This window comes from Gobio gobio (genome assembly GCF_949357685.1).
Source record: "Gobio gobio genome assembly, chromosome: 3".
Lineage (NCBI taxonomy): Eukaryota > Metazoa > Chordata > Actinopteri > Cypriniformes > Gobionidae > Gobio > Gobio gobio.
The window spans coordinates 10,295,758-10,312,879 of NC_137099.1; the positions used below are offsets into that span (position 1 = coordinate 10,295,758).

Below are 17,122 nucleotides of genomic sequence, written 5' to 3' on the forward strand. Positions count from 1 at the left end.
ATTGTCTGGCGCCATCTTGTGACTGAAAAACACTTCACCACCATGGGTTACAATGGAAGACTTCAGCATTAATTTCAACATATATGGTAAAAACAAATCTTTTCAGCAATGGATAAAGGCTCAAAGCAGTTTGGAACTGTTTTTCTTCACTGAAGCTTTGCGGCAGAGCTAATAAAATATTTAAACTCTAGACAATATTTTGTGTCTAATTTATTAGAGACAAGTAGTAGCCGTGTAATAAGCGGGATCATTTACATCCAGCCGGTTGTTATCGCAGAATAAACCCAGACAGAGTGATCAGGACCCCAACCCATCATCCCTTACTTAAATTAAATATAAATAAATACATACAAATAATTATTGAATTAGAGACACTTTTCAATGTCTATGGAGAGGCCAAACTAAATTTCTTGATTTTATTATTATAAAGTATTACCCTAATGACAAAATAGGGGGAAAAGGATTTTTTTTTATAATAAAATATAATAATATTTTTTCATGCTTTTAATACACTATAAAAAAAAGGTCTTTCGGTGTTGTCAATAAAACAAAGATTATTGAAGTATGTTTTACAAGAAAATACCATTTAAGTCTTTCTACTTTAAAATTTCAAGTTTAATTCAGTTTCTTATGAGACCCTAAGGGCGAAGAAAAAAACATTAGATGGGAGGAAAAATGATCTGGTAATGCTTTTGCTTTCCCCTGAGAAACGTGTTCACTCAAAGAACACAAAAGTTTTGCGAGCAAACGCAAACAAGTTTCTCAGGGGAACGCAAAGGTTTTACAAGCGAACGTAAAGTTTCTCAGGGGAAATCGCAAAACATTTGTGAGAGAGCGCAAAATCATCGACTTATTTTTCATCCCATCTCATATTATTTTTTCCACCACCATGTCCCCTTAGGGGCTCCGTAGATTCTTGCATTTCTTTGTAATTATTTGTGAAATTTACTAGCAATTTCTGAGTGAAAATAGTAAATCCTTCACCATTTTTTTTCATGGTACATAAACACGGTGTAAAAAAAAGTATTTGATTTGAGTAATTTTGTGTCATTTGACGAGTCTCATTGTACGGCTCATTAAATATTAGTATCAGCCATATTGGTCAACCACTAGTCATTTTCTAATCGAATCTTTTCGAACATTGTCCCATAAAGGCAAAATGCCCATAAGAACACATAAACGACTGTACACCAGAGATACAGGCTACATATCTTACCTGCGCAAGTCAGTACGCTTCTCGAACCCATTCAGATGAACTGTGTAGTCCAAATTTCGAGTGAGAAATTGACAACTGCACATCAGCATGAACCATGAAGATTCTCCCTGGTGTCCTACTCTCTCCTCCTTTTGATTTGCATTACAAAGGGCAGGATCAAAGGGCTCAGGTTGGGTAAGCTGGCAGTGAACATCTCTCTACAGCGAGCCATTGTGTTGTTATGCAGCGCACATTCGACACAGTGCAACAGGCCTGGTGTGGGGAGATTCCCAGTGCGACTCGGATGAATCCGATGCAGCTTTTAGTTTTGGCCAGTTTCTGACCAAACGGCAGGATTTTTGGGGTGTAATGTGGTGATTGCGCGAAATTCTTTGGCGGTGTGCTTGCATGCAAGTTATAAATAATTAATAGGTGATTTCACGCATTCACATGCCTTTTCTCGTTAAATTACCAGTATTTTTCTGTCACATGTGAACATGGCAAATGTTCCATAAGAAGTAGTCTGACATTTTATGTTAAAATGCAGTAAAAAATGGACATCCCCCCCATTTTCTTACACTAGACAGCTGGATCTGAATATGTTCCTGATACAGGGTATCTGCTAGACTGGGTAAACCCAGCCTGATCTGCCGGCGATTTGATTTCGCCCTGCAGCTCAGTCTGGAAACCTGTACATTCATTTATCCTGCTTCTGTTACACATTTGCAGGAACCAATCACAGACTGGCTTATCCACCTGGCGCGCTATTGGCGGGTTTAACACGATGTTACGATGTCGTTACCCGTTGATCACGCCTCTTGTGGTCTGATTGGGTGAAGGACTATCCAATGGCGTACTGAGTCTTTTGAATTATGCTCGTTTATCACGCCTCTTGGGCAGTGGAAAATACATAGACTCCCCAGACCAATGTTCAATCTTAAATTGAGCTTGGTCTGGTAATAGCCAGACAAGGTATCTGCAAAGTTAAGATTTAAATTCAATACATTCACTTCTAGTTACACATACAAGGCTTAAGCCTAGTCCCAGACTAAAATGCTTGTTTGAGATGATTTAACTGAAAGCAACTTGCACTGATATATCTTTAAATATCTCAGTGGCATTGTTTTGTCTCAAGATGCACACCAGTAATGTTTTTTATAAGGCACATTTACAAAAACTACTTACATGTCCTAATTGGACTAAGGCCTAATCCTGGCTTAATCTAATCCATGTCTGTGAAACCTGGCTTAAGACTTAAATACAATAATTTAACAATGATCAAGAAAAAAAAAAGTGAGGTTTTAACACAACATCAATATATTCATCTATTGATTAATCTATCTAGACGGATTATAACATTTTTCTTTTAGAAACAGCTGCAAAGGCAGTACTGAATCTGAACTGGTGTACAATACCTTTCAAAAGTTTGGAGGACTTTAAGGAATTGAAAGGAATTAATTATTGTATTCAGCAAGGATACATTAAATTGATCAAAAGTGAACTTTGCTCATCAATGAATATCCTGGGGGGAAAATGCACCACAGTTTCTATGAAAATATTAAGCATCAGAAAATCTTTGAGCAGAAAATCAGCATATCACAATGATTTCTGAAGGATCATGTGACACTGAAGACTGGGGCAATAATGCTGAAAATACAGCTTTGCATAACAGGAATAAATTACATTTTAAATATATATTCAAATATAAAAGAGTTATTTTAAATTGCAATAATATTTTCACAATATTTCAGTTTTTACTCTATTTTTTATCAAATAGATGCAGCCTTGGTGAGCATAAGACATTTGATATTTAACATGGCTCTGATGGAAATTTGACCTAAAAACATGGAAAACGTGAAAACATATTAGACTGTTTTCTAATGCAATTTAACACTTTTTATGGCCCTACATTCTAAAAAGTGAATTTAAGACATTGCCTGAATCCATTGCTGCATTGTGGTGCGATCCAGATGTGTCAATTCTTGTGAAACTGGCCATATTTTGGGAAATTTGAGATCAGCAGAAGTCTATCAATTCCAAAATCTAATGGCATCCTTGACAGTAAAACGCTTTCTGTTTGCAATGCTTCAATGAGAGCATCTTCATACTTATATACCTCACCACAACTGCAAATGAATACCTCTCTCCTCAGTATAACATTATTTTGATCTATCACATATTGCCTAAAGGGTGGAAGTGTTGTAGTAGTTAAACTCTACCTCCTACTGTTGACACACACACACACACACACACACACACACACAAAAGAGCCAACTGCAAGCGGACACACACCTCAAGGAAGCGCAGAGCTGCCGTTTTCACATTCCCTCCATCTCAGGGATGTGCGACAGCCCCCGCCTTCCCTTCCATGGTGAGTTCATTGAGTTCAGTCCATTAAGGCAGAGCTGCTATAGCCTACTTACTGTGGCCATTTTGAGTTATCGCAAATAATTTACAGCCAAGTTTTGCATTGTCTTCAAGAGTGGACTGAGGATGCAAGATGGTGTCCAGACATCTCGAAACTCCCACTCTTGGACCCGTTTACTCATGCTGACCCTTGTATGCGATTAACATGCCAGCTAATGGAGGACAGTGAGTCATGCTTTCGGATGGCAATGCTAGCCTATTGTTCTCGAGGCACGTGGGTAATGTTTCAACCTCCGCGGAATGAATATGAGAGTCCGAGCCAAGAGTGAAAGCGAAACCTTGGGATTTGAGATGGGGAGGCTGATCTTTTCACACCTGCTTGAGTTTGTGCGGCTCCACATCTGCTGTGATTCAAATGACTCATAATTGGATTAATTAGAAGTAGATGATTAAATACCAAAAAGCCCTGAGCACAAAGCCCTTTAACGAGAGCAGGGGAAATGGATACTCTATGTTTGGACTTTTAATACTTTTAAAGACGTCTGCATGTTCATACTCAGAAATAAATGAATGAACAACGTTTGATTTCAAATGAGCACGGCACAGGCTCTAAACATATGTAAATGACTACACAAACTTAAAGATGGTCTCATTTCAACTATTACTCACTCCCACAGGTATTTCTAGCAATGCATCCCAAAATAACTTCCGACCCAAATAACTCTCCCATGCTAAAACAAAGACAAACCTCCTTATGCCACAAGAACTGGTGAGTGTGTACAGGCTCTCCTAAAGAAGAATTAGGAGAACTGATGGTCTCTGTTTCTTCTATTAAAAGGAATTTATAAAACACAATTTGTGATGAATGCCAAAGCTGGACAAATATTAATCTAGACTTGTTTTTGGTTGATTAACTGGTTGGTGCAATGATTGCTGACTGGTGCTGTATGAAAATATATTAGTGCATATTCAGTTAAAAAAAATGTTTTAATGAATAAAGTGCATTCAAAACAAGTGTAACTATTAGTAAAATGCAGTGTTATAGAGAATATTATCCTTTTAGAAAAAAAGTGAAATCTTTCAGAAAGCAAAGATTAAAAAAATGACACTAATTAAAAAAAAAATTCAGAAAAAAAAGAACATATACTTTTAGAGCTGCCAAAATTAACATATTAAATTAAGACATCATTTACTTAACATATTTAATGAATTTGCATATATAATACTTGAACAAAAAGGATTATATATATATATATATATATATATATAAATAAATTCACACACATATATATATATATATATATATATATATATATATATATATATATATATATATATATATATATATATATACAAATTCACATATATATATATATATATATATGCAAATTCATTAAATATGTTAAGTAAATATATATAAATTATATTTATATTAAAAATCCTGATTATCTCAAGTCATCATAAAGCAGAATGAACAATATTGACAGGCATTGTTTTTTTTACATTCAAAAGTTTTTTAGCCAGCAGAAAGTAAAACAGGCTACAAACATCACTGATTTGCTTTGCTTTAAATATTAATAACCATTGCCTCAATCAATTGTCTGTGAGTTTCTTTTGTCGCCGTATAACTAAGATACAAAACACACTGCTATGTTGTGCAATCTTGACACAAACCAATTCAGCTTGACTGATGTACATCCAAATTTGGACAGTGCTTTGCCAGCCCTCCTTTCACTTCCTCCAGTGAGCAGCAACTGCAAAGCAGTCAGAAAGAAAGAATGTGTTTGCCTGCTTCAGCATAAGGGGTGGGGTGGTGAGACTGGGTATTGCTGTATCCAGGTGTTACAATGCAGGCCAGTGCTGGAGCCAGGCCAGGTCATGTGGACCTCAGACAACGGTAACTTGGAGCATATGGAAATACAGCTGGCTTTGCATATATGTCACGGCTGAGTAAGTCACATATGCACACACACACACATACGCGCCACAGACACTGAGGCAGTAGAAGTGCTGAGCTCAGCAATGTTATATGGAGAAATCCCTCATCTGACACTTACGTGCATGCACAAATTCACACGTGCATGGTCCTTCAAAACATGCTTTTCCAAAAAAGCATCACAAAACTGCACATTGTAATGTGCAAATGCCTCATTATTGTAACGATTGCAAAATGAATGTTGTTTTTTTTGCATAAATGATTCAATGGATCAATCCATGAGATACAAAAAGCTGAATTTCTCTCCACCGCAGAATAGCGCTCAACTCTATGCAGCAATACACGGAGTGATTGATTGAAGCTTGCATAAACCTTGATAAACAACGCCTCTTGTCGCTTTAAGTTTCATGACCCATTTTGAGGCTGAAACGTTGCCGGCGGTGATTGATGGCTTCTGATGAAAAAAGAGAAGAAAAGCGATGGGATGTTTACCGAGAGAACATTGTCCTTCATTGTATCTCTCAAGGTCTGTTGGAAGACTTTCTCCGGAGGTATCGCAGGAGACGCTGTCTGTGAGATTCTATGCATACAATGACCGATGAGGAGGACGACGCCAAAACAAACAAGTGCAATAGCTGGAACAAAACGTGGTTCCTTAGCAACACGTTCTTTAATAATCCTGCTGTCAATGGCAAACAACGTAATTAAAAACGAGGGACAGTATCAGCTGGGACAGAGTAAGAGAGGTCAGAAAAATCTGAGTTATTTTTGGCGCGGTTACTTTCAGAATGTAGGTGTTACTTAAAGAGACAGTTCACCAACAAAATGTTTAATTCTGGAAGCCATTTACTCACCCTTATGTCATTCCAAACCTGTAGGACTTTTATGATTTTTTTGTATATAAAAAAAAAGACATCAGAGTTGAAATATGGCTTCAACAATGAAACTTTTTTATTTAATTAGAATTTACACATTTCCTTAGTCAACAAATATGGTTCACAACTCATTTTAATTCTGTAATGTCACATTTTCAAGTGAACTTCCAAGTTCCTAGTTATTTTTTATTAAAGCTACACTGTGTGATATTTTCCCTCATCTAGCGGTGACAAGGTATATGACCATCCAGTGAATATTAGTTTCTGTTCTTCTCAAATTTCGATTTCGTTTTAACTCCTACGGTGGCCGATTTAATCCAAGATTAACATGGCTTCCAGTTCAACCTCGTCCACATTCGACACGGTGCCATCGAGTGTTAAAACGTGAAAAGGTATGTCCCTCTTTGGCTAATGTACTTTCAAGATGGAGGGGCAACATGGCGACCCGCTTTCGAACCCCTCACCCGTATGTATTTTCAATGGCATATCATAAACTTACGAGAATTCTTTATTACTTGAAAGAAGTAAATATACATTAATGAGCACATATATTTTTGAAAGAACTAAGTGTTTTTAGCTAAGAATAAACTAAAAAAAGTTACACAGTGTAGCTTTAAGATTCAATACCAACATTTATAAATTGTGAGCAGGAATGCACACTATATCAGTAAAAAGTTTGGCACCAGTTAGATTTGATGTTTTTGAAAGAAGTCTTTTATGCTCACCAAGGTTGCTATTTGATGAAAAATACAGCAAAACTGTAATATTGTGAAATATTTCAAATAACTTTTTAATTTCTGCGATGGCAAAGCTTAATTTTTAGCATTCAGTGTCACATGATCCTTCAGAAAACATTCTAATAATTCATTCTTTTTTTCAGGATTTTTTGTTACAATGTAATAGTCTTTACTGTCACTTTCATCCTTGCTGAATAAAAGTATTCATTTTCTTAATCTTAATGACCCCGAATATTTGAACCATAGTGTACGGTAAATGATAAGTAAATAAGGTCAATTTTGATTCCACGTAGACTTGAAAAGACTGATCTTCCTGAAACTTTCCACATGAAAGCGAGACTATTTGCATTTCATATGCACGTTATTGCCGGTTCGTTCCCTGCCCTGCGCCGCCTTGTAAAAGTTTTTATATTCTATCTTAAATGAAGGGAAAATCGCTGTCAAGCTGTGCGCGAGAGTGAAAAAAGAGCTCCGTTCTACTCGGCCTGTTAATCAAAGCCTTGAGTGCCAGTGCTGTGTCTCACGTCTACGCTAGATTCGGGACTCATACATAAAGATGCTCCACTTCACTCCTTTCCCCTCGCTCCGCAGCTCTGGGTGCTGACACTTACTCCAGAGGCCTTCGACAAATGAGTGCACCATCTCCCGTCTCCTCTTTCATCAGACGCTAACCTTTTCATCACCCTTCAATGTGGCAGCCATCATGGGCAATCATCTGGCCCCAGTCAGATTAATGATCTCGGTGCCTAGAGTGGGTTGCCTACTCACTGCTGTAGTACAGGAGTCTAATTGGATTGCTAGGGGTCAGCTTGAGTATTGTTACAGGGTGACCCTGACAGTTGCACTTGAGCCTGGCAGTGGGAAGACCGTTGTCATTGTTAAGAGTCACATGCGACGACATAAACAAGCGCATGCCAGTTTGTGACGCAAATGAAGGAGGAAAGTATTAGATGCTCTGACACAAATGTCACTGGTGATGGTGGAGCTGTGGCCTACGGGTTACAGGACAACGCTCGAGTCGCGATGCAATGAGAGTCCAGCCTAATTCAACTGCCCCATCAAACTATCACCCGAGAATGCATAAAGGGGGGCACATAGACATGCCCCCACATGAAGACTGGAGTAATGATGCTGAAAATTCAGCTTTGCATCACAGGAATAAATGACTTTTTAAAATGTATTCAAATAGAAAAAAGTTTTTTTTAACTTTTTTTTATTTTTGTATCATATTTGTAATCATTTCTGAAATGATCAAATAAAAACAAACTTTTGAATGGTAGTGTATACATGTCATAATATACATGGGACGTGAACGTTTTGAATAGAGCGAATAGAGCGTCAGGAGCGAGTGATTAGTCTTGCGGCGCGTTAGACACATTTCGCGCTGCACGATGGACGCGATTCCGCCTCATTCGCACGTACAAAATGCGAATTTGACGCGAATGGAGCGTCTTGTGCGAATAGTGCTTTTTGTGCATGCCCAAGTCAATTTGCTCCGCGTTAACCAATCAGGAGCCTGCTTGGTGCTGTCACGTGGTAAAGTGACGTGATGAGAAACCCTGCATAATTTTAAAATACTACTATTGTGTCACAAAATGTAGTTTTACGACTTTTTCAGGTGAGAATGTAGTTGTTTAAAGCTCAAATCTGTGGTTTATTTATAAAGAGAGCGTCTATTTTTAAAAAATAATCTTGCGTTTTTGGAGTTGTGAGATCCAGGCGATCACCGGGCGCTCAGCGCTCATTAACCCCGACGAGAGCAGCCTTTCCTCAGCTAGTCCTTCTGACGTTTGCCGCTGGCTCTGATGTCCTGTAGTGGTTCGTCTTGTGTGGATCTAACGGGCGATCTTTGGTGTCATGAATCTCTCATTTGTTGTCTGCCAAATCGTTTTGACTGAGGGCAAAGAGAAGTTTCATAACTTTATTTTTAAATATACATGCAGTGAAGATAATGTAGGAGTTGCCTGGACCACATTTGTGTGGCTATTAATGTTTAATATATATTTTTAATGAAAATAAAAAGAGGCAGTGGTGTTTTATGACATATTTCTGCTGGAGCGCGCATCTATTTCGCTTCAAATGCTCGATTTATACCCGCATCCAATTCGCTGTGGACGCATGAATGGATTCAAAATGTTCAAGCGTCCAACTAGACGCGGTAGACGTGATTTTGACGCTGTATTCGTGTTTGGTGTGAACGCAGCATTAGTGACAACTTGGATATTTGAGTTGACTAACCTTAAAATTAAGGCATTATGACCACTTACTTTTTTGAGGTGAAACTATTTTTTTATACTGTGAAAAGAATAAAAACAGCATGCATATACTTTGACGAAAACCACTGAATCTAATATGGGCCATGTTGACATTCCTTTAGTTTTTTTTGGGTCATGCATTCCAGGGTTAAAAACAAAATTGACGTCACAAGCTTGCAAAACCGCCTACAGTGTACTGTTTATGACGAGGGCTGCATAATCAGTGAATTATTAGAAGCTGGTGAGCGTGTCATGCAAGAGCCGAATGCAACCACATTCTTAAGTAATCTTGAGAAAGCGCCATATGTCTGCTTTGCAGGAGCCAAGGCTACTGATGAAACAGGCTCTGTTTTTTACACCTGAAATCCACCCGCAGAAGTGAACCTGTCAGAAGGTACATCTCGGCAGACGCACTAATGATATCTCTGCATATTTAAAGACGCTTCACCTCTTATAAGGCCCGTTTCTCGCTCGAGTCAACCGTCTTATAGCAGCAGCCATGCGTTCTGCATGACAACTATATTGCAATAACTCCCAGAATTGACTCACGAGATGGAGAGCGCTATCTCTTTGTCATTTTCAATTACTGATGCTTGTCAGTAGCAATGGGATCAGTGCACTGATGTTATCTCAAGCAACCAGATCATTTCAGCTCCATTACACGGCGTGTTATCCAAAAATCTGTCGCTGGTTTCGATGATAAATGAGGACAGTGATGTAGTTAATATGAGCCAGCACATCTGATAATGTAGAGGACTCAATCTGAGGGCCGTGCAATCAAGCGAAAAGTGTGAATGGAATCACTAAAGGGTGCGAATGGACTCATTTACGGTTGCATATTGGTTTTGGAATAAGCGGTTACGATGGCTAATGGTGTCTCAATAACATTATGTGAAAGAAAGTCCCTTTTAGTATTGAAAACAAGTCAGCCAGAGGACAGCCGTCTCATTTTCTTCTTGAGGCGAGCGCTAAACAATGAGTCCATAAATTATTGTTAAGAGGAACAACTCTGTGTATTTTACTAAATGATCCATATGGTCTGTCTCCCAGCACGAAGACGTGGCCCGCGGAGCCGTGTGATCCGGAAACCTCTTTAAGATTTCACGGTGATGTGGCTGGGTTTGGCTCTCTCCGGCGGGCCGACTTGCACGCTGTAAGAAGGCAGCTGTGGCGCTGAGAGAATTACATAACACACATTTCAGCAGTCATCGCCTACAGTAATGGGAATCCGCTCGGATCCATGGGCCTAAACAAGGGGGTGGATATGCGAGAGCTCACTGCCTGGACTGGCCCAAGCTATGAATGGCGTGCAAAAAATAAGTTTCGATGCATCCGAGAATGGGAAGAATCGTCTTTTTGCTATATCTTTTTCCTTCCGGCTTCTGAGCAGCCAGGGTTTCAGAGTGGCAGAGACTGCAGCACGGAATATGCATGCTTGGCACTTTTGCTCAATGCCTCCTGTCAATCCTCATAAGCATGCAACTACAGGAGCCGTTCTGCAGCTCGGGACATGAGGCTGTGACATAGGATAGATTTCAATGGGGGAACGAGAAAAGTGGCATTTTTTGGGGTTGTTTAACGGCGTGGCTTTGCATCGAGGTTTGTCGAGATGGGACGTATGGGTTAAAAAGGGTTGGTTTATTCTTGGACTTTTCCTTGGGGCATTTAGTCAAGAAAGCAACGTAATGACTTTAGAGGAGCGTTCCTGTAAGTAGTTGACACTGTGAAACACACAATGTGCTGCCTTAGCACAGTGCATTAGGCTCTTTGGAGAGTCATTACAGTATCAGTTACAGAGTTTGCCCTGGCCTGAGGCTGCTAGAGAAAAAACGTCTGGTGGATCCGAGCGCGAAAAGATCCAAAAGTGCAAAAACATTTTCTTAACCACATCCTGATTACAATATAAGAATCTCCTCTAAAGAAGGGATCAAACAGCATCGCTGTGATTACAGTATTAGCATGTAAATTAAATGTATTAAAGACCTTTCAAAGAGCTATAAATGTGGTTTTCCTTTTTGTGCTTGTCAGTCAGATTTATAATTCTTATGAGTCGTTCCTTGCATGCCATATGACAAATTGTGTAAGAACAGCTGGGAAGCACCATTAACTAGCACCATTAAATGACTGAAACCGCATGCTGTGAGAAAAGTACTATTTTTGACATCTACATCCATTAAGACTTTTTCTTAATCTCGAAGCAAATGCTGCTTAATAGAGCTGGGTTACATGTCATCATTTTACTTTTACTGTTTATAACATTACATGATTAGTAAAATACAAAGTGGGACAAAACGGAGCAATTCATATTCACTGTTTAGAGTGAGTTGTATTTAACTTTTTGTACTGATGTCTTGTCAAAAGTACGGCCGCGATACCAAGTTGGTACTGAAATGTGAAAACGTGACGCTTTGAGCACTGTTGAGCGGAATCGTAAACAGCTCTGACTGGCCATTGTGTTCACGCGTGCTCATCAAATATGTCTGTGATTGGCTACAATGACCAGCGCTTCAAAAACATGTTATAAATATACATCACGCTTTTCACAGAGCGCTTACACAGATACACACGGGAGCATTTGAATGCAGGCGCCTATAAGCCTACCGGTCCGCTGGTCGATGCCTGCTTGTGCTTTCAGACGCTTCAAAACACTTTCAAACCCTTCCGTGTGTTGATCATTGTAGCCAATCACAGACACATCCGATGAGCATGCGTGAGCACAATGGCCAGTCAGAGGTGTTTACGATTCCAGTTCAACAGCGCTCAAAGCGTTGCATTTTTTCAATTTCAGTACCGACTTCGTATCGCGGTCGGTACTTTTGACAATGCAACTCATGTCATAATTATAAGATTATTCATAAACGCATAATCTTTTGGTTTGCATTCATCAATTTCCAAACAAAGAGAAAACAATAACATTAAAAGGTGCACTATGTAACTTTTCCGTCCGCTAGAGGTCGCCTGTTCAAAACAAAGACGTAGTTTGATGACGGCAAGTTTGAGCGCAGAAACTTGGGACATGTGGTCTTCACCTGACAGCCGGTGGAAAAGACTCGGGATAGGACTCGGGCAAAAATCATGTTCATGGATGCGATTATTAACGTTACTGTAGTATGAAGCAGAAGCAGGACCGAGTGTTGTTGGAGCTGAGCAAGGCCGCAAGATGAACGCAACACATGCCTCGCGAGCAGCGGGACTTTTATTATGTCAGACAGACATCATTTTATTATGTGGTCGCCGGCGCCACTTCCGCTTTTCCAGTCATGAGTATGAGGTAACATAGCTCTGTTTATCCTATTAGATACATCTGAGCAGTGCTGGGGAAAGTTACTTTGAAAAGTAATGCATTACAATATTGCGTTACTCCCTTAAAAAGTTACTAATTGAGTTACTTAGTTACTTTTTAAGAAAAGTAATGCGTTACGTAACTTTTGCATAACTTTTTCTCACCTGGGCTGGGCTTGTTTTTGTTTATAACAAAAAAAAGTTATATTTTTGTGCAACGGTAAAGACCTCTTCATACGAAAATTGAAATAATAAGCTCCAGGCTGAGGTAAAAATGCAAATTCACGCATGAACAGTAGAGGGCGCAGCTAGATAGAATAGGATGCAGGAGAAAAAAGTTTTACCAATAAAACAAGAAATCCAGTAATTTTCATCATCAAAGGTCAGCAGCAAGACATTGGTAAATTAAATATAAAGGTATATTAAATAGGCATAAAAATAGTTGTTTTATTTAACATTTAATTATTGGAGGTTTGCATAGTACTCTGATTTTGCATTTGACTGATTTTATTAATTTTGAGGAGTACAGAATATTCATTGTGCAAGTGAGATAAATAAATGCTCACATTTAGTCTGGAACTACAATAACCATCATGTTTACACACAACGCCTCAGCACTTATTTTTCTCAACATGGGGGCAGGAGAGCTGTAATGTGAAAAAGTTACTTGCGTCACTTTTTTGAAAAAGTAACTCCGATATTTTGTTGTAAATTGGAAAAGTAATGCGTTACTTTACTAGTTACTAGGAAAAAGTAATATTATTACGTAACTCAACTTACTTGTAATGCATTACCCCTAATAACACTGCATCTGAGTGTGTTGAAAATGATGTTATGACGTTACTCTGTGCGTTCGCTCAGCGGCTGCTATGACACTTGTTCACACTGCAGTGAGATTAAAAAAAGCGTTTCTGCAGAATAAAACCGGAAACCGAGGGGAAACCAGATATGGCGCCATCGACAGGCGACTTCCTCACACGTCCCGGTTCCTTGGTTAAAATAGCAATTTCTCACGATTTACAAATAGTTGGAAACATTTGGGATATTATAAGTACTCAACTGAACAAAATATATAACACTGGCCTAGTGGTTTTTGGATATTTTACTGACAAAAATGTTACATAGTGCACCTTTAAATGAGGCATTCATTAGTAAAACATTTAATTCAATAGTCAAATAAAGTTAAAAATAGAATAAACATTTTTTTTGTATTAGTGGTGGGATTTTTCAGTGACTCTTTCTGCCGGTTACGTCGGTTCGCCAGTTGGTGACATGACGACAAGTGACTGTATGAGTGAGTCAAGGAATCAATCATTCAACCACTACGTTCCAAAAACTTGGTTTCATTCAGGAGCTAAACAAGTGATTGTCTTTATGAGCGAGTCACTAAACAGATTTGTTCAAAAACACTGAAGCCTTGCAACGTTTCTGCAGAAAAAAAAGTTACTGGCAAAATTGTGCCTAAAATTACTCATTATTAAATTCTAATTTATTGAACTGTTGTATAAAAGCAATATTACACTTGCAATCGTGTTTTTCTTTTTTGGGAACAGCACGTTTTGCTCGTTTGACTGCATATCAGCAGTACAAAAAGTTCAAAACAAAAGACTCAAAACAGTGAAACTAGTATTTTAAAGTACTGATATTGTGATAAAAGATTCTAGTCATATCATCCACTTATTATTGTGGTTAAACGTCTCATAAAGGCATTATTTTCCTTGCTTCCCACCACAACATGTTATTGCAGCTGCAAGCAAGATTTCAAAACCGAGTCTAAAAATATCAGACAGTTGAAATGAAAGCGACGAGAACAAAAGACATTTCAAGTTCCCCTAAGTCCCAAAATAGATGCTACGAGACAAAAGCACTCCAGAATAGTCTGATGTGCCACTGTATCCCACGAGTTCCAGCATGGTCATTCGGTTTCGATGGGGACGGACGCCATTCCATTCACTGTTCCAATTTTGCAGTTACCCTTCTCCACAGGAGTAGGTGAGTCTCTTCAAGGTGAGGTATTTTGGATATCCTCTGTCATGGCTATAGGGCATGTGATGTTTGATGGAGGGGCTTCAGGCAAGGAACTTTTGTTCTATATTGAATCCTGCGACTACACAATCCCTCCTCATAATTTTTCAATAGGTCCTCACCTGACATAGCTGGATACTTGAGCCGTGTATTAAAAATTGAATTGGATTTTTCATGTAATATCATATTTATGACCTGAAATGGCCTCTGAGGTCCTTGAGTGCAACGTGTCAATGTGCAGACCGACATTTTTCTTTGCTAAAGTCAGGGTGGTTTTACACACGCACATCAACATTTAGTCAATTCTAAGCACAACCATGAAGAATAACCTAAGGTGAAAAGCTGCAACGTCTAGAGAATCAGAAGTCTTGTAGGCCTATCAAAGCTTGGAAGAAGGTCTCTACTGTTCTGGCCTATTTTATTCCACTTACTAGGGATTACACGGTTTGTGAGCAATATCCGCTGCTCTGAAGGAAGTCTGGCCTTTAGGATCACTTAGCACTATAGAGCACCAAGGGCACAGGAGCTCAATTGAGGTCAAATGTCAGTCTTTGAGCATTTCTTATTCATATAAACCATTGAAAGTCAATAGCAAAGCCAAACACCGGCTCCTACACCCACACTTACTCCACACTGCAGTTGAGATATCAATGAAGTTTTCTTCTTCAACATCAAGATTTTAGGTACATATTTACATGAATGTATAAGTGCATATTGTAGTTGCTTTACCTGGTTACCATTCTACAATTGCATCCCCATTAAAAGTGCAAATGTTTCATTTCATAAAGCTCATAACTGTGAACTGTCACTACATGAAATTGTAAACACACCTGCATATATGAGCATGTAGTGTGATGCATTTTCAAAATGACCAATACTGCATGACCATCTATCAAAACTCAAGGTTAGAGGCATAATAGTCAAAAAACCCAACCAATACGCAACGGTACCAAAGCAAACACCATTGCATGTGGTGAAAAAGGCAATCACAACCCATAGTTTAAGAAAAATGGCCGAGCAATCTAAAAATCAATGCACGTTGAGAAAGCAAAGCACCGGTATCAATGGATGGACCATGCTTTGCCCCTTCAGCACTGCGGAGAGCTCAACTCTGCGCAAAGCATGCCTCCATCCATGCGCTCGCGACGCACCACAGTCATTACTCACATGTGCACGGTGCAAACCAATTCTGTTCCCTAAATGGGTTTCATAAATCTCAAATCGTTGTGAATGCACGCCGGTGCATAAACCAACGTCCATGTGGATGTCAGTGTGCTTTGTCCACGCGCCGCATGGCTCCATCCTCGTGAATGGGAAAAAGTGGCATTTGCATGAAACTGAGTAGATAAGATTCTACACAGTTTCATAGATACGCGCACTGTATACGTCTGTCATGCACGTTTAACTGCCAGACACATTACGAGTCAATCACGCGCGTGCATTTATATATAATGCAGTAGAGTCGAGAGTCTGTGCAGTGCCGAGGGGACTGAAAAAACACTGATAGGACAGATGTAGATCTATTATTCAAAGAGTCTCTGTTTGTATTATTCAGCTCTTAATTTCCCAGCTTGTTTAGCTACATTGCACTTGCTCGCAAGAAGTAAGCTGCATGGCACGAAAACATCAGATTATTTCAAGCACGTGGTGTTTTAAAATGCATATGCAATACTAAAGACGGGTTGAAATTATGCGAGATGCAATGAATATTGTTTGTCGCGTCTGCATAAGTTGCGCGCGCGCGCAAGAGCGCACTGACACGCGAAAAAAAAAGTTGGATAAATTGCAAAGACAGAGATAAAAGCAATTCACCTGCTGCCAGTTTTCCTCCAGAGACGGCATCGCAGAGAAGTAGCCAGTGTCATGAACAAGCTGAAGTTCTTGAAAAATACTGTAACTGGCCAGAACATCCATGTTTGTGCAGCTAAACGGTGCGTTTGAGAGACTTTGATTCTCTGCGCGAGGAATCCGCGTTCGCTTCAGCGCGAGCGACTGAAACATTCAGATCAGTCACGAAGTCCGAGACGTTTCAGCTCACTATGGACACTAAAATATATTTCATAGTAAAGGATCCATCCATCCAGGTTTGTTTGCTTTCCTCACAATGTTTCTGGAAGGTGAGCTGCAGGAGCGCAGGAGCTCAAGCTCACAGGTTACTGTGTCAGTCAGTGTGGGGAGCCACCGTAGTGTCTGCGGGTGCCCGCGAATCAAGGGGGCGTGCCTATCTGTCAATCAACTTCGTGCGTAACCATATAAGGAAAAAAGGGACGACAACTTTGGTGGCCACTCAGAAAGGCGGAGCTAAGCTAGCGTAGTGGGAGGAGCTCGATGCTGTTCTGGACCTATGATTCGTTCTCCGAGTTGTCACTCACAACATACTTGCCTTTGAAAGCCGAGCTATTTTTAGGACGCTATATAACACACGAATCAGCGTCCGAGACTCATTCGAA

At 39.4% G+C, this 17,122-nt stretch overlaps 1 protein-coding gene across 1 annotated transcript in view; it reads right to left on the bottom strand.

Annotated features, from left to right (window-relative positions):
• klf7a (Kruppel like factor 7a) overlaps positions 1 to 16,638 on the bottom strand; it is a gene marked incomplete at its 3' end in the record, with an annotated part of 49,579 nt that extends 32,941 nt beyond the window's left edge. The window contains exon 1 of the mRNA XM_079811284.1: positions 16,485 to 16,638. Within this exon, the coding sequence (XP_079667410.1) occupies positions 16,485 to 16,586 (102 nt within the window). The 5' untranslated portion in view covers positions 16,587 to 16,638. The remainder of the gene's footprint in view (positions 1 to 16,484) is intronic.
• Positions 16,639 to 17,122: the final 484 nt, after the last annotated feature.